This window comes from Boleophthalmus pectinirostris, unplaced genomic scaffold (genome assembly GCF_026225935.1).
Source record: "Boleophthalmus pectinirostris isolate CB_2022bp ecotype Guang Dong unplaced genomic scaffold, ASM2622593v1 HiC_scaffold_3, whole genome shotgun sequence".
Classification (NCBI taxonomy): domain Eukaryota; kingdom Metazoa; phylum Chordata; class Actinopteri; order Gobiiformes; family Gobiidae; genus Boleophthalmus; species Boleophthalmus pectinirostris.
Genome location: NW_026571299.1, coordinates 31,924,315 through 31,943,302, shown reverse-complemented (window position 1 = coordinate 31,943,302; position 18,988 = coordinate 31,924,315). Strand labels below are relative to the sequence as shown.

General features: G+C 36.4%; 1 protein-coding gene across 1 annotated transcript in view; it reads right to left on the bottom strand.

Moving 5' to 3' along the window:
• The window catches only part of LOC110166950 (E3 ubiquitin-protein ligase TRIM62), a 52,376-nt gene that overhangs the window by 16,977 nt on the left and 16,411 nt on the right, over window positions 1-18,988 (bottom strand). The window contains exon 3 of the mRNA XM_020932251.2: window positions 819-914. Coding sequence (XP_020787910.1) covers window positions 819-914 — 96 coding nt within the window. The remainder of the gene's footprint in view (window positions 1-818; window positions 915-18,988) is intronic.

Here is an 18,988-nt window from a genome sequence, read left to right as displayed (position 1 = left end):
TGGGTAAATAAGGTCATTATGTCTATGCAATTTGCTCTGAACAAAACAATGTCTGTTCACTTTGTCTATGCACCATTGTGTCTCTGTGGGGGATTAGCAGAGTCTTGGTTTAATGAATCATTATTTTAAGATTATGCGGCGGACAGGGTATTAATTATTGTTTCTGTCAGAGTAGCACTTTTATTATTGCTTTTAATGTTGATAATTGTCCTTTGAGTGTTTTGGAGCTACAGCAAACCTTCTAGTTTAATAAAGTATTCTGATTCTGATCAATAAAATCTAAAAAGAGTGAAAAAAAAAGATTTTGACCGCCTCTGAAAAAGATTAGATCAGACACAGCTGTTGCCTTCATATAATATCTATAATAATAAACTCATTTTGATGTAGGGTTGTCAAAAGTATCAATATCTAGATTCAAATCAATATTAAAACATGTATTATAACAACAGATACTCATTACAACAAGTATAAATTAAAAAAATAAAAATCAAGAAAGATCTGACTGTCTTTTTCCTGTTAATTTTGCAGGACTCTGGATCTCTGCTAGAACTATGTTACTATATTAACTATTATGCTACTATTAAAAAGCTACTGTTAATTTGTGTTAAAAATTACATTCTACTGTCTAAAAGAGTTTCATTAAATTATCATTGTGGTAAAAAGCAAAATTGGTACAGCGTATCAAAAATGGAGTCTGAAATTTCAGTATTGGGACAACACTATTAGGACGAGCAGGCCAGGCTGATGCTTTTCTCCTTCCCTCTCCCTGTGGAATATATACTTGTGTTTATACATAGATGTGTTAAGTGTTGTTGTACCTTGGTCTCTGTGAGCTGTCTCTGGAGGAGCTGCAGGGCTTCAGTGTGGCCCTTCTCACTGTCCTGAAGAGAGGCCAGCTGCTCCTTCATCTCCCTCTGCAACACAACAACACAAGCACCACACGTCAGCAACAACACAAAAAATACTGGGAAATATACAGAGAACGGGGAAAACAGGATACAGCGAAGAGTGCTGGGAAAATGCCTATGTTAATATTAGAGTGAGTGGGAGTATATATTTTCATGAGTTAGGTCTTGTTTGTATTTCTGACACAGGCCAAAAAATACCCTAATAGAAATGATCAGGTTTGACACTTTGACACCTTTTGGATACTTCATGGCAAAATACAATGTAATTAATAGAGAAAACTGGCTCTAGCCCAATGTGACTTCACATTCTTGAATCGGAAATGCACCAATAGGAAATATTATAACAAGAAGTCATTAGGTTTTAAACCAAATTCTAATTCTAAACATCAGAGGACACCACAAAGAAAAAGCCACTTTTGAAAAATAAATACTGATAACAATTTTAATTTGACATTGGTTGACACAATACAGCAAAAACTACACAAGACTTAAGGGAGCAGGGCTCCACAATATAATATTATTGTAGCTGACCAAGACAAAGCAAATGATGATGCTTTTTTTTTCTATTTCAAACTCTATGACGAAAATACAGTAGTTTGAAGTCAAGTTTGTTGTCGTCCTCATTGAACTATGTCAAGAATAGAACAAACCATAGTCCGAACCTCTAAGTGCATGAAAAAAGCATACAATGCATGCCACTTTCAATGCCAAACTAGGAGCTAACAGAAGCACCAATTCTTAGTCACAGCAATAAGAAACAATAGTGTATTGTACACTGCATCTTTCTCCAAAACAGGACACATATACAGAGTGGATTTGGGTTTGAAAGCAGCACAAACAGTGTCATCTGGGAGGACTGTTTGTGCATCACAAATCTGAGTCTGACTCTGATCTCCAGTCGAGTGAATGAAACAAGACCAGCAGCACCTCAGCTCCCCACGGCATGGACACTGCACAATCTCACATCTAAGACCTGTAATTCAGATCAAAATGCATTTGCTTTTTCTCTTGACATATGATTATCATTTTATGGCAACATAAATACTGACATTCGTAGGACGCATTTGTTTCAATTAAGTGTGTTTACAAATAGGTTACAGGTTTTGGAAACATTTTATTGTGATTCACATTAGTTTTGCAATGCATGTTTAAAAAGCAGAATTCTGTTCAGAGTGCACATTGTAAACATGTCCAGGTGCATTAACATTTCAGAGAAGACTGAAATATAAACTGAAACTGATACCAGAATAACATTAATTTCAGAACACGTTTGTGGATGTCTAAACTACAGGTACAACAAGATTTTTCCATAAAAAGACAGGATATTTTGTTCTTTGCAGAGAACATTTTATTATCTAAATAAATCAGTCTTTTGATAACTGCATCATCTTAAATTGTGATTTCAATTTGAGTGCAAAACATTGAGCAGCCCTAACAAAAAGCAAAGGTAATTTTAAGTTAGTTTCTGAACTCTTTCTATTGGAATAATGAAATTTTCTGAGTCTGTCATAGCTTAGAATCTGTGCGTTTGAGTTTTTGGGCTGCAAGATATCATAACCAAATTGAAATTATAATTTAAGTGGTGGCAATTGGCAAATTGCAAGAATAGCAAGTATTCAACATATATTCTTTAGCAAACGACAAATGATTTTGTCTTTTTCCCTTCAAAACCTGCTAACCCTGCAGTAAACCCTCTGCAAACATGTTCAGAAAAGCATGGAGTTCATGAATGAAAGTGCTAAACTCAATCTTCTGGCAAATGTTTATGCTCATCTGCAATGTGAAATTTGAACATAATCCTACTACAAAAACAAATCAATGAATCGAATGAATGATAGAATTGTAATGGCAATGCTTGTCAAAACTGTTGAGTCCTACAGAGTAAATGGTCATAAACAGTCTAATTTTTATACAGCACTTTTCCACTTTCAAGGCATTCAAAGCACTTTACAGTCTCCCATTAACACAGACACCAATGAACACAGACACTAGGGCGAGATCATTTAAGTGTCTTGCGCAAGGACACAACAGCAGCATTCATCTGTTGCAGCTGGAATCATACCTCCAACCTGGGTCTGTGGATCTGAATGCTCAATCAATCACTTTTATGTCTGGAATGGGATTTGAACTGCCAACCTTTGGATGAGAAGACGAACACTCTACCAACTGAGCTACTGTCGCCCTCAGAGTTTGCATTAATTCAAATCAGATTTATTTTTGTTTTCGTGGAAGTTACTCTCACAATATTTGACCTTATTATACATACCCATTTGACCTGCCAGAACTCTCCTTGATAATCTGCATTTATTTGCCAGCAGCAAAAAAAACAGCATAAACATAAAAGTGTCAAACTTTCCTTTCCATGGTAATCTTCTCCGGAGTGAAACTGGCCTGCCCCCCGCTGTCTCTAGTCTCCAGTATGTGGGTGTGTAGTGACCCCTGCCCCTCTGCAGACAGGCGCACCCCGCACTGAGGCGTGGGCTCATCATTAACATGTGGAGTCATGCTCGCCTCTGCACCACCATGTTTCTCCCCTCTCCATCTTTGATAAGAAACAAGATCAACATCAAAACTGCGAACATAGGCTTATCATGATAAATAATTTTGAAGCATGATATACTGCTACAGAGAAATACTGTGCTAAACAATAATATTGAAAATACTTTATGCCAGTATCACAAACCAAGATAATTCCAGTAAACAAATTTAAATACAGGCTGAGCTGCAAAAAATTAAATGGCAGAATAAAAAGATAATTAGACAGAGATGTTATTTATTCCTAGCCAGGCTGGTGCCACCTAGTGTCTCTGCTCAATTTCATTTCTCTCCAGAGACTAGGTCAGGAATTGAAATACACTGGACGGTTCGCAAAAACCCCGGAAGTGCGAGTCTGGGTAGCAACCAGTCAATGAAGAGCTATACATTCTGTGTTGGCAACGATTCCCGAAATTGAGGATTTAAAGCCGGAACAAAGAGAATTTTTGGTGAATTTTATCAAGGGGAAAGAAGTTATTGCCCTTCTTCCTCCAGGATTTGGGAAAAGCTTAATATACCAGTTAGCCCTGTTAGCGGCGCATTACATACGTCACGACCAAATAGCATCGACTGGTTAAATAAAAAAACGTTGTCTGCCTATTGTCGAGTGAACGAATTCTAAAGCTGTGAGGTCAGACTGTTTCTACGAAGTGAAACCGGCTAATTTATTTCACTCTCCACAACTCAGATCTTTATTATACACATTATTACATATAAATAGAAAAAAATCTCCACACTATTGCAAAGAAAATGCACAGACGATAAATACTTAACCCCAGGATATATTGCTCCAGCTATCATATATTGAACGATAAGTCAATATACTAGCAATTATCGTGACAGGCCTATGTGAACATATAAGTAAAGTGAACTTGCTTCTGTGTGCTATGGTATAAAATTATGACTTTTCCCCCTATATTTCAATTTTCAATCCCAATTTCTGATAACAAAGAGCAAAAATTTCTGAAAATGAATAAATGCCATTTGTTTTGTTTTTTCATAAAACACTTAATTTATCCTCAATGGTGCAATTCAAAAGGCCACTCAGAGAGTTGGATAATTACATAAAAACAACACAATAACACTGCCTTATTACTGATGCTGGTGAAAAAAGAGGCTATAGGCTACTATACAAAAGACTTGGGAACATAAACAAGGCAGACAATCCCATTAAACTTGTCCAATTTATTCTAAACTCTTGACAAAAAAAGCCCACTATAACAATTGTTCTACTAATCAGGCATGACCACTGAGGAGAACAACAAATGTTATCAAATTTCAAGACAAAATATCCATTATAAAAGATAAGAAGCTAAGAAAATGGGGCAGTATCCATGTCAGATGAGCTGGAGATGGAAAATACTTATTTGCAAATAGTATTGTTGCTAGATTTAGCATTGATGTTTTACAATGAAGATTCATTCCACATTGCACTTAATATATTTAATTTTGAGAGCACAATGACAAACCCAGCTAAATGAATACAATAATCACATGCATTTCAAAATAAGTTTGCAGAGGTATAAACTTCAGAGAACCAAGAACAACCCTCAAGAGTTTAAAACACCAAGTAAGCAAGATATACTCACTCAAATCACTCACTCTATATTCACACTTTTCTTGTTTCCGACACATCAACTTTGACATCATTTATTTTTATTTTTTTAACCAATTATGCACTCACACACAATGCCACAATAAAAGATAATCTGAGTAATTTGTTTCACTAGTCAACGGCCACTGTTTAATTGGGGTCTACTTCATAGTGTCAAGGTTCAGTATTTTGTGGCAGTGCTTCTAACCTTAACGGTAGAGTAATGGAGAGCTGTCTGTGTTGCTACGGTGACAGCTGATTTGGTGCTTTACACGGCAGAAGACGTTAAAGTGCGAGCAGGTTAGAGCAGGGCAGCTTAATGTAAAAGCCTCTGTAAATGAAGCATTAGCTGTGGAATAAATCCTTCAAACAGCTTTAGGTGCAGTTAGACATTTGCATCTGGCCTTTGCTCGGACACATTAAGGGCAATGTGAGGTTTCAAAAACAAATCTCTAGAGACGAGGGTGAAATAAGTATTTAGACAGTGGCATTTTTATACCTTTCATTTAGATTTTATGGGTAGATGACTTATTGAGAGCTTTTAAGACCCATGCCCCAAAACAAATGATTTCTCACCATTACAAAAAAAAAACAAACAACTAAATGAATGTATAATATTTTTTCCATGTAGTTCCTCGATATAACTGCACAACCAGTTTTTGAAAATGCTATATTCACTGAAAACAACATATTAACATGTTTTATAAGTTTCACATGATCTGAAATCCCCTCCTCCCTTTGCTCTCTGTGTTAAGTCACTTCCCCTTCAGAGCACTATCACAACACAATCGGCATGCATTCCTCCACTGAAACTACTGCACATCGTATTGGGTCTGTCAAGTTCATGTTATTTTTTTATACTTATGGAGAATTTTTGTACGGGAGCATGGATGATGTAAGCTTGTACGCTGAATCTTACAGCTAACCATAAGAAGGGTTCGAATATGGCCCAGAGAGATCACTAAATTACTCAAACAGGCATGGATGACATAAAACCACTTCAGAAATGTTTTTAATGAGGGAACGTTTTAACAATGTAAAAAGCAAAAAATATACATCCATTTTGCTCCCTCTTTAAATCTGCCAACTACGTCCTATCTCTCACAAACTGGCACTATGCTAGTACTCACCTGCATGTGTTTTGGGGCATGCACAGCTTTAAAACATGTTTTATACTTTAATATTAAATGTATACGTGTGCAGCAGTCTGACTATGTGACAAAATGTTTTTACAATACATATGGGGGAAAGACAAATTGACTTATTTGCAAGAAAAAGGTACCCCACGTATTCAATTGACCTAAAATATTTGAACGGGAAGGATACAAAATGCATGTCTTGAAAATCAGCGTTTCCTTTTTAAAAATACAGTATATATTCTGAATCAACAACTAACAGATGAGCTAATTCTTTACATAGCAAGAGATACACTTAAAAAGCCCATAGGCAGACATGCAGGTCACTTGATAACTTCTGACAATGCACCATTTTGTTAAGGAAAAAGAACTTTGTGGTTAAACTTTTCCTGCAGCTGTGAGCGATATTATACGCCGGCTCGATCAGGATTTAAAGGGATTTATTGGCTTCAAACCGCCGTCCCTGATGAGCAGCAACATGCAGAGTCACAGTGTGAATAATAAAGATGCACAGCGCACTCAGAGGCTCCAGTGATGTGAACAGAAGAGGATACTTGTGACTTTAGGGGAAAGGCAAGGCTAGTGCTTTTATAGAGAAATGGGGGATTTATAGAAAAAGGCATTTGCTAAACTGTTTTTAAAAGGTGCACCATGTAGCTTTTCGGTAGGAGAATCTGCTACCTGCTCGTGTTCACAGAAATGTTATGGGTTTGCCTGGAAAATTCCAAAGTACGGCACTTATCTTTCATCAATTGAGACAAGCAGCTGATGCTATAAAGTACAGGCTAGGTTACAGGTCAGATGCAGGTAGAGGAAACCCTGCAATAGTTTAAGAAATACAAAACATGTAATTGAATAAATACAATAGACCATCACCGAGACGTCCAAACAGAAGCGCCCAGTGTGTTTTTTGACAGTGCAGTCTCGAATATATAAGCTATTATAGGGTATTCGTGAAGGCCCGGAAGATGTCGTGATACGAACCCACCCATAACTCACTGAAATAAGATTGGCTAAGACAACTGTCAAACTCAAACTCATCCCCACATTGACTTGAGTTGCGCGGGCTTTCGTTACAGCCACCGAAGGCCCTGTGGGTGTTTGTTTAGTTTAGTGCCTTCAGGGGGAGTCACTGATTTACCCAGATACCATTGGAAAAAAAATTGATTGGTCCATTTCCATTCCATTATATTAACCCTTTGTTTCCCAAGAAATATTAGTCCAAGTTTACAACAATGATCTAGAAATTATTACTAGTGTAGTGTTTATTACTCACTGAATAAAAAATATAGAAAAAATATATCAGTATTACAAAAATTCTTTCAATATTTTTTCTTGGGCCTTCACTAAATACCTTGAAGGCCCTGACGGTTCCCCTCTGCAATAGACAAAAGTTGCCATATTGTGGAACATTCCAAGCAAAGCAATAACATCTTCATGGAGACAAAAGCAGGTAGTGTACACTGCACGAAAAACGCTGCAGTCAAACCTTATGGCACACAGCTAGTATTCACAGACAGACAGTAAAGTGACCGCCAACATGCAGTCAATCCACAAACATCCCACACGACTTCTGTTATTGAATAATTTGAAGACTGTTATCCATTCAAAAGACATATTTTGTATTGAAAGGTTACTAGCTATGGATCCCAATCTTTCCCAAGAATAACTCAGTACAGCACAGTTTGTGATTAAGAGAGGACACGCCCGATTTTGACAGATTTTTGATTTTTGGCTTCCTCAACTTTTGGCTATGGCAGAGCAGGTAGTGATTGCTGTATAGTATAGTAGCAATAGTAGTAGTAGTTGACAGTAAAAATAAAGAAGCACTTTCAGTGGTTGTAGCAGTAAGCATCTTGCATGAATGCCTCAATACATTTTCTCATTTTTATATAAAGCAGCAGTGGCATTGTTATCTAAACAATATTTTTAGATACTGTACACTCTATATTTCTCCATTAAACACATAGTACTATTTCTCCTCTACCTCTCCACACCTGCAGAGCTGAGGCCACTGATGCACTGTAAACTGTAAATGATTTTCTCAAGGACAGAACAGCTCAACCTTCATCGCCACAGAGACGCATTTCTCTCACAGTGCAGAACAGTTTAGTAAACAGGCCATTACAGACAGCCACTAAGAGCTTTATGGGCCAGTGGTAATAAGGCATCACTACAGGAGCGCACACAGCATCTATAGGGACGCAGAGATAAAATACTGGGGTTCAAGGCTGCAACAGTGTGAGGTATTAAAACTTGAAGTGGGTGTCCAAGATGGAGACTATAAAGAAAGTGCACTGTAATGAAATCTTGGTAAAAACAACATTATAGTGTGGTAATATTGAGTTGCCCAAGGTGTTTATAGGTTAAAGTTAAACAGATCAAATAAGGCACCAAATTGTATAAATTTAAATGCCAAAAGACCGTAAAAATGATCCAAGTTGTCACCTGAATATCTATTTTGTGAATACATTACAAGGAGAACTGGATTAACTTCCATGTGGCTTATTCTGCACCTGCTTGTTATTATGAAGATGTTCCACAGTAAGGCTTTAGCCTGTCTATCACTGTGGAAACAAGCAGTTTCCACTAGGTAGGCTAGGTCTGTGGAGAACCCTCCTTATTTAGGTATGGAACAAAGACAACTAGAGTTTCCTCAATATTTAAATGGCCTATTTCTGATCCATGTTATAATGTTGTTTCCTTATCATAAACATACCTGGAGTTGTTTTGTTTCATTCACACATGTTACATGCAAATCCTGCAAAGGTAAAGGGTAGCCGTTAACTTGAAAACTACCACTTCATGACATCTCAAGGTGGAACAAAGTATTTTGAAGTTTGGCTATGTAGACACACTAATAGTGCAGGATTACTCAAACATATGTGACTAAAAAAGCACAACTCCAGGTATGTTTTTCGATAAGGACAACATTATAATGGCTAAAATCTCTCAAAAGTCAATGTTATGTAATATAACACCTTTAAAGTTGTGGCTGTTTATGCTTGTACCTCCATCTCTGTGCTAGAAGTAGGCAGTCAATAGCATCATTTAAATAATACTGTTGTCAATATGCAGTGAAGTCTGTAAATCTACGTCTGTAAATCTTAAGTACATAAAAAGACTTGTTGTATTATAATATTGGAGCTTGCAATCAGCGAGTTACTGTGTTTGTGGCTATATTTACAATATTTACACAGTGTTCTGTAATTCAAGACTCCTTCACTGCCAGTCTAATGGAAAAACTAAACAAGCGTGCACAAACCAAGTCACACCACATTACTGTCAGAAACACAAACTAATGGAATTACAAACACTACACAGGGGTCATAGTCACTGTTATAAATAATGGGGTCACACTTCCAACAATATTTTCCTCCATGTGGCAGCAGTGAACTCTCGGGGGGAAAAGGCAAAGTGCAGCGTCAGGACGGAGGAGCAGAGCCACATGTGCTCAGTATAGTGTCAGCAGACTGAGGCTCTCCAGAGGGTACCAGAGGGGGGAGCTGTTCTGTCCTGCTGCCTGTGGGGGCTTTAAGGAGGGTGGGAGAGAGGAGTAGGGGCAGATGGGAGTGCAGGCTGGAGGATAAAGATGCTCCCTTCAAGACAAAAATCTGGGTTAAGCATAGGGCTGCATGATATGAGAAATGTGTTATTCTCAATACTGATATTACTGGAATATTTCAGCATAGCATTCTGTACAGTAAAAGCAAAACATTTCACTTTATTAGCGTCTGTCTCAAAAACTAAATTTAGGACTATAAAAAATAAATTAATCAATCTGTCAAAGAACTACCAGTGTTACAGCAAAATATTAAGTAAGTGAGAACAATCTGGTCTATGTTTTACAAATAATATTCAAAGCCTCCTCTAATTCACCACCCTGCAAATGGTGAGGAAGGGCATCTGGTGCAAAAATACAGTTTAATTCACCATGAGCTAAAACAGTCCCATATACCACTTCAACTATTTGGCTCTGAATAGGTCTATAAAAAAAGGCTGTTCTAGCAACAAACTAATTATATCACAATAACACCAAGGCTCTTCTTCTGGCAAAAATATACTGTTTTTAGAATGAATTTGCTAAATATGGGTGTTTTTATTAATGATTTTCCTTATTAAGTCCAAAATTAGCCTTGATTTAGTCCTGGATTTGCATAACGCATACTGCACTAGTTTCTAACATCGTGCTGCCCTATTTCTAACCAAGAACTTAGCCACAAAAAGACCACAATGTGCATCTACTCTATACTTTGTTTCATAAGTAGGACTTATCAACCGCAAATCCATTATCATTGTTACTTTGGGCAAAAATCCAATTACAAGATTATGAACAAATCATTTCAAATGTCAAGCACCAAGTATATTTATTCAACGGAATCATTTTCAAAAAGTTGACAAAAGTCAATCTGAAACAAGCAGTGTTTTTGTTGACGAGTTTCTGAATTAATTTACCATGATATTTGAAGCATTGATTAACCTTTTATTGTCAAGTCTTATTAGATGGAAAATAAATAGCAGATTTTTTTTCAGGAATAATAATTTTTTAAACTTAATTTTTCGCGTAAATGTCTAAGTAAAAAAAAGGTCATAGATCACTAGCATCACAAAATAAGCCTCTACTGCTTATGATCAAAAACTTCATTCCCATTTCACTTCATAGGCCTTAATACAAATGAGCGGAGATGAGTGGAGATGAGCGGAGCACAGTCGGTCCTGTAAATGTAGGCCACGTCACGTAAATGATAAATGCTCAGAGGCTGCTCTGTTCCTCCAGACAGCAAGGACACAGAAGCAAATGTACCGTCCACAACATGAGAACACTGCACGATGGCTGAAATATTTTTATACCAATGAAAAAGGTGTGCAATTTGCTCCTTTGCAGAAAAAAGTTTAGTTTTGTTTTAAAGGACCCACGTTATGCTATTTTCTGATCTATGTTTTAATAGTGTTTCCTCATCAAACACGTATTTTCACACAGACAAATCCTGCATATTCAGGCTGAGTTCTTCTTTCGAACAGAAAACACTCTGTTCCACCTTGTGATGTCAAGTGGTAATACAGGAAGTACTCCACTGTTGTCTTGAAAACTAAGGCTTCATGACATCACAAGGTGGAAGAGAGCATTTTGATCTTTGGAGATGTAAACAGACTAAAAATAAAGGGTTACTCAAACATGTGTGAATGAACAAAACAACTCCATTTAAATATTTTTCAATAAGGGAGTTGTCTCTGGGTTAAGTTTCCTGTATATAAGCAACATTCTGAGGACATTTTCCCGTGCAAAAGATGTACATGTCTTGTTAATTGCTACGGCAACATGGTCTTAATTTTTCATCATGGGCCCAGGGATAGATATCCAGTAGCTTAGTGGCAAGTCAGTTAGTATGCTGGTATGTCAGATACCCAAAGTAGGCATTTGGTTATGCTTGTTTGGATGAGGTTCAAACTGCTTGATGAGAGGATGCTTAACCAATGAAGGCTGTTCAGAAAGAGCATTTATGATCAATACTATTAACTTTCTAGTGCTTACAGACCCTGACTCAAGATTGGAATAAGTACATGACAGATTTTTACCTAGTTACATTAAATGAAAGTTTAAATGAAGAGGGCATATTTACCTAAAAGGTAAATAAAGAAAAGAGTTAAGTCCACTGAATGAGCAGAAGTTCATTGACACATTATTCTAAATTTCTCCAAAGCCTTTACACATCACAACAGCCTTTAAATCAGGATCAGAGATTGTCAAAGCAAGGTCAGCACAAGTCTTGAAGTATAACACATGCGGCAGCTTTCTCTGTCAGTCTGATGGTTTCCATGGCAGCAGAGGACAGAGGACAGAGCATTTAAAAGAGACTGGGGGCCTGTGCTTGGCACCGAGGAGGAAATGTGAGCAGTGAGAGCCGATAAGAGCAGAGACACTTTGACATGCATCACACGGCTCCACAACTTTATTCATTATCTGCTGCACTGTGCCAACTGTGCAACTGCGACAGATGGTTTTGTGATGCTAAATTTTATTATTAAAGTTTTATTAAGAACGTTAAGTATAAAGGCAAGAATGTTGACTTCAGGTTAACCTAAAAGAGCACTGTGTAACTTTCCAGCTGAAGGGTCTGACACCATGGAGATTTTTCACAATGTGATATTAAACTTATCCATTATCATGGAGACAAGCACATGCCAATTTACAGGTCAGATTTCGGGAAAGTTGGGCCAATTACAGTAGAAATACATAATTTTCAAGGTATTGTTTCATTGTAAAACCAAGTATAGTTAGGTGATAACCAAGGCAATTTCCCTAGCATATCTCCATGGACACAACCAGGTACTGAACTCTAGCCGTAAAAGTTACATAGTGCACCTTTGAATTGTGCAAGTTTAATTTTTCTCTGGTTATGCTTGAAGATTTGAGAATGGGATATTGGTAAGGCAAAAATCATATTTTAAATGTGACTGGCTAGGTTTCCATGCACAGTGAATTTCTAGACCTTTAAAGATTATTTAAATGCCATGCAAATTCTAAAATCTTATTTTACGGCCCACAAGCAGAGAAAAATCTGATTACTCAAATGTATGTAAATTTGATCTTAACACCTGAGTGTACATGTAAAATGAAGTAGGATTTTTAATACTTAAAGCAGACTTAAAGCACGATTATGGACTTGCCTCAAAAAAAGGGTTGAAACTTGAGAATTGTGAATATTTGAATGAATGCTGCTCCTCTCTAGACCATTAAGACAGGAGCAAACCCAAACTGATAATGTATGAAACATTAATCTGGCTTCAGGTTAGTTTGGAATTGCTCGCTGTAAAAAGTTCACAGTATCCAATAAAATACTCTTGGGTAAAGAACCTTAAAATTCCATGCTGCAGCCCGAGTGTTTAGCTGACAAAGCTCAAAATTAACCTCCTGTTTTAATTAAAGTAATGTCTTGTTGATGAGAAAATAAGTGCTGTTTCTGCAGTGATTATACACCAAGCCTCATAATTTTACTTCATTGTAATTAATGACCTGATTTGCTCCATTTAATGCTACATGTTTGCATTAAACGACTTGCAGCTAATTTGCATAAACCTAATATGCACTTAACATAAACCAATAGCGTCTCTGTAGTGTAAGCACAACCAAGTCAACGAAAGCCTATAAAAACAGAAAAATACTTTACTTTTACTTTTTTTACAATGTGTAATAAAAATAGTTTTAACAAAAACATGATTTCTGTTCAACTTACTTATAAGTTATAGATGACCCTGTATCATGTCAAATCACCATTTCAGCTTTACCAGGAGGTGAGGAAATGAGATGAACAGTGCAAAATATATTTAGCCTAGATATATTTTACCATTTTATGCTTGTGAATATAGACATCTGTATGTTTGAACATTATTTGACACCTTATTTGCCATTTTTGCTATTTTAAAGAGGAGGTATAGCAAAAAAATAGGCAAAATAGCTTTCTACTATGTTATAACATAGTTCCCCCACCAAAAATATGTCTGAAGAGGTTTAATATGTCATTCATGAAAGCTTAAGTAATTTAAGGAGGGTTCAAACAGGACCAGTAAAGCTCCCTAAGGTCAGTCCACAAGCCTTACCCATGCTCCCACACAACAATTCTCCATAAATATACAAACACATGATACAAAACTGTACACAACAAGTTGACAAACCTGTGTGCAATAGTTTGCAATGTGCAATGTGCATTTAGCGAGTCACATTGTTTGTGAAAGTCAAACATGTTAATGAACATGTTACATTGTTTTTGGAGAATATATTTTCAAAACAATAAAAGGTTACATGATTTGACTATGTTATATGTTTGAATTTTATTATAATACATTTACTGTCTGCTGCTGTGTCCAAGTAATTTCCCCCCATGGATGAAAAGTTTGTCTAGGTCTAAGTTCAGCTGATTAACTGCCAAATACTTCCCCTAATAAGTTGTTTGGAATGAGTCATGTCAGCAGAGAAATGCAAAGCCCACATAGTTCATCGATAGACAACTGTTGAAAGTAATTAGGCTTCCAGGACTTTAAATGTGCTCTTATTCAGAGCCAGCTCCAACTGCTGCTGCTGCTGCTGCTGTGAGGAGCCCTGAGGGAGAGGAAGCCTGTGCCATTTGCTCTGCAGCCAACTCCAGCAGCAAATACTCAAAAAAAAAAAAAAAAAAAAAAAGAAAATTTAAATGAAAAACATCAAATTAAAAAGGATTTGAACATTTAACAGATTGGGCTGGGGCAGAATATTTTAATTAAGGGCAACCTCACAAAAGCATGAGAGGTAGAGTTCAGACGTGACTAAAATAAGACATATTTATTCAAAATTTAGTCGCAAAATTCAGTAGACTAATGATTTGTCACACACACATTCAGGGCTTTCAGTTTTCTGTTATGTACCATTTTGAGGACTTTCCCATTCAAAAGATAAAAATTGTTAATCACTATGGCAACAGTCCTAATTTCTTTTCGAAAACAGTTTGTTGGTCAAGAGTAGAAAACGTTTTTACACGCTTTTATATATTTTTTTATGCTTGGTTCTCAAGCAAAAAGATGAACTACACAGCAGCCTTCAAGTCCATTTCCAATCCATTATCAATAACCACATTAAGCAATAATGTAGTAAAACCCAGAAGGTTAACACAGAGCGGTGAGGAGATTAAGCACTTAATTGGCTTTGCAGCAGCGAGAGCATCCTTTGAGACTGAAATCAAATGTGCAATAGTTTTTTGTTTTGACAGTTTTATGGTACTGTACTGTTCAGAAGAAAAGGGTAAGGATGAAAGGGTAAGTGTAGTTGTCAAGCAACAGAATTGCAAAAATAAATTGGAAAATGTAGCTCACAAGAAAATAGGGATATAACAATAAATGAATTATCGTGATATCATATCGTCAAAATTCTCACAGTAATATCGTGGACCATCCCAATATCTCAAATTACAAGTCTCTTTGCTTAAATTAAGAGTTATGGTGCAGCAATAGCTAAAAAAAAGACCATGATCCTTTGCTCCTTTTCAGTGAAGAGGAAAAAGTAGCATATTAACAGTTTTGTCCACAAAATATTGCAATAAATATCGTACCGTTAGATGTATAGTGTGAAAATATCGTACTGAGAGATTTGGATATTGTTACATCCCTATACAGAGGCAAGCGCACACACACAAACACACACACACAGAAGCAGACAGAGTGAGAGACTGGACTTTTAGTCATGTTGTCTAGATTTAAGTCAAAACTTGTGTACATGTGAGGAGACATAAAGAGATGCGCTGTGGCTCAGGCTGCTTTTTCCTAAACAAGAACATAAACCCTCATCAGCACCACGTGCCCCTACACACACGATCAGCTGTAGACCTGGCAATTAAAATGTGCATGCCTTATCATCGAGATCGATCTAAGTAGAGATCGCAAACTAATGATCTTTCGATTTTTGGCACAGCCCTAATTGCAACTGATTTTTTTACAATAATGTACACCACATACATATTATAAATATTACAGTTTAGTGTCTATATTTACATTAGCAATATATCATACTTCAAAATTTGTTATCATTATTTCAATATGCCTGCCTCAACATTCATGCTACAAAAATTGCGCTAACCACTCTGGCACACAGTAAATAGGTCCAAGTATTTTTACCCCCTCTGTGCTAATGATGGTAAATGGCAATACAAATGTGAAGCATTCTTGGTGATACGACTGACCACAAATCATTTCCAAATGCTGCATAACATTCAGATTACTACATTTCTCTAGAAACAAAACAAAATCCGGGAAAAACACTGCAGAGCTTTCGAGTTAATCCCATTATGTTATTGTGCTTAACTTTATTTTAGACACAAGGTCAAGACTTGAAAATTGTACAGAGAATAACTTGTTGTTTGACAATATACCTGTAGAGATAGGGGGTGATGAATAGCTTTATTATCAAGGATTCAAAGGGTGAAGAATGCTTGGTGCATATATTGTTTTGACCAATCCATCAATGACATTAGCACAGATCAAGTCATCAGTTTATAATACAAATCCTGGTCATACCATGTGACAACAATACAAAGTATACTGGGTTTGCAAAACAGTGGAAAAAACAAAGCAACAAGAGCCCACCTCAAAAAGCATAAAAGCTATAGATTGATGTAATTTCCATTTCATTTAGAGTAACAGTGCCTCCAGATATAGACAAAATAAAGATGTTATTAAGAAGTACTATAATTTTGATGCTGAATTATGAGACGCTGCCTTTGAACGCACATATATGAGGAAAATTATGTAGATTCATGGCATTCACAGAGACACAGTGAGAATAACAAGCAGGTTTGTTGGCCTTGTATTTGTCTTAGTCACTACAGCTGGAGGCCCATTTCCCAGAGCTGCTGATGCATACTTCCACCAGCCTCCCTATGTAACCAGATAGGGCTGGGTGATATGACAAGTAATGAATCAGAATTTTTTTCCCCTCATTATCAATGATCACAATTTTCATTTTTACTTATTTTACCACATAAAAAAGGTCTTTCGGTGTTAATTTCCTGAACATAATACTTTTAATCATTGCCTGTTTTTAAAAATTGCTTTAATTAAAAAGGAAAGAATCAAGTAAAAAACTGCTTTTTACCATGTTAAAATAAGAACTGTGAACTGCAGCTATGAAGGAGTGTGATGACGTTTAGGATGACGTAGCATTATGGGATCAGCAAACAAGGCCAACAAAATGTAAATTTGTTTTAAACCATCACATGTGTAGATAAAGACCAAAAAAGGGTGAAATTAGTCTATTTTAACTTCTGTATGTGAGTGTACTTGTGTGTAACTATGTGTTGTTTTGTATTCTGGCCATATAGGGTCAGACCAGTAATGAGTAGTAAGATGGGAGTGAGGGGCAAAATTTAGCAAATAGTGGAGCCAAGTCTGGTGAAAACATGTCAGAGTACTGAAATAAAATGCATTTCTTAAAGTAGTTTAAACAATACAATGGCTTGAGAAATGTCTTTGGGTACAGCAACTGCCCTCCAGCTCCAGTAAACCACCTTGAGAACACTGCATGTACATTGCCATGACTTACAGTGACATGTTTTTTGTTGCTAATCCAATGTGCTTTGCAATAATCTACATACAGAGTTGTTATGGCTGCGACAGAAGCTATTCAAAAATGCAAACAAAAAAGGCAAAATGACAATGCATCTGTGTTGCTATAATTTGTGTTGATGCCGAGGGCTCGTGTAAACACAATGAGACGCCAAGGTTTTGTTTACACTGTGGGGAAGAAGGAGCACACACCAAAATGGCACATTAGTCACTGAATAATTGGCTTTAACAGGAAGAAAATAACAGGAATTTAAGGTAGTAGACAGAAAAGTGCAACTCAAATCAAACTGTTACATGAGCAATTCTATAGAAAGAAATATCTTGATTTAGAAAAGAGCTACTAGCAACTAGGGCGGTTTTGGAAATCAGATACCACTTGTATCTCAAACTATTGAAACTAGATATTAATTTGAGCAAGTATTGATACTAAAAAGTCACATCAACAGGACAGTAATGAACCTTTACTGAATGGCACTGTGATCTTGAGCTGTATAAGATCACATACACTGGGCCAAATGAGGGATTACACAGATATAAGACCTCATGGTAATATAAAAGAAAGTATTATTGAATGTTGAAAATTGGTTAGTGTTTCAGAGTTCATTAGAAACAATGGAATCTAAACCAACATGCCAACCCAAATGTTTAATTAATGGTTATATAATAACAAGTTTTATACCTAAAGTCAAATGGTAACAAACTTCACACAAAATTAAAATCGTTAAACAACTTTTGAAAACACATTGGTTCATTAAAAAAAAAAAAAAACATCATCTGCCAAATTGCAACACTGCTGATCTAATATTTTGCCATGTCTTTGTAAGAGAACTGGCAAAACAAGAATGCCTTGAATAACAAAAACTTTTAAAAGAAGGCATTCTGTCACCCAATCAATACATAACTTGAAAGAGAAGGCAGGAAGGTGTTGCTTTTTCATTAAATGCAGATTGCACAAAACAATCTCCTAACAGATCTTAGTTTATGTTTGAGTCTTTGGGAAATACACTGGTTGACAATGTAGAAACAGGCTGTATGCCAAATGAACACTCTTCATTGCCTAACCCAAGCCTCAAGGAAAGAAAGTCCCTTTAAGTACCATCTGTGTTTGAGACAGCTACAGTGAAACACTATGACAGACTTAAATTTCACCTGCCACATTTGGCACTATATTATAAGATATACTATACTAACCCTAAATCTAGTCTGACAACCAACACATTTCTGGACAAGTATGTAGTTTAAGTTACTCTGTAAGCTTTTCAATGTTCTATTTCACACATTGCACTGCCATAGAGTCAGTATGGTGCATAACAATATGTGGTCCATAACAATATATTAGTAAATGGTCCATAACATAAATGGTAGCACATAAAGCAAATAGGAACTTTTAAAAACACAGATAGAATGAAAAAAAAACAAAACAAAACTGGTAAATATTTTCCATGCGTTTACTGAGATCCAGTCCAGACAAAGAACTGGTTTAGAACCTCTGAACTAATCAGTCCTTCTCTAAACTTTATTTTTGTAATGTGTTGACAGGGTAAAACTAGGACTAAAGATAAAGGGCTGGGTAAAATGGTGATAAAACTGAATTGTGATCTCTCTCTCATAATTCACTATTTCTCTATTTAATGAGCTCAGTCTCAAACACTTACTCTAGTTGGTAGCCTTTAGGATCTTTTTAAGGATTTGAGTTGATACAACCAATAATACTGAAGTATGAACTT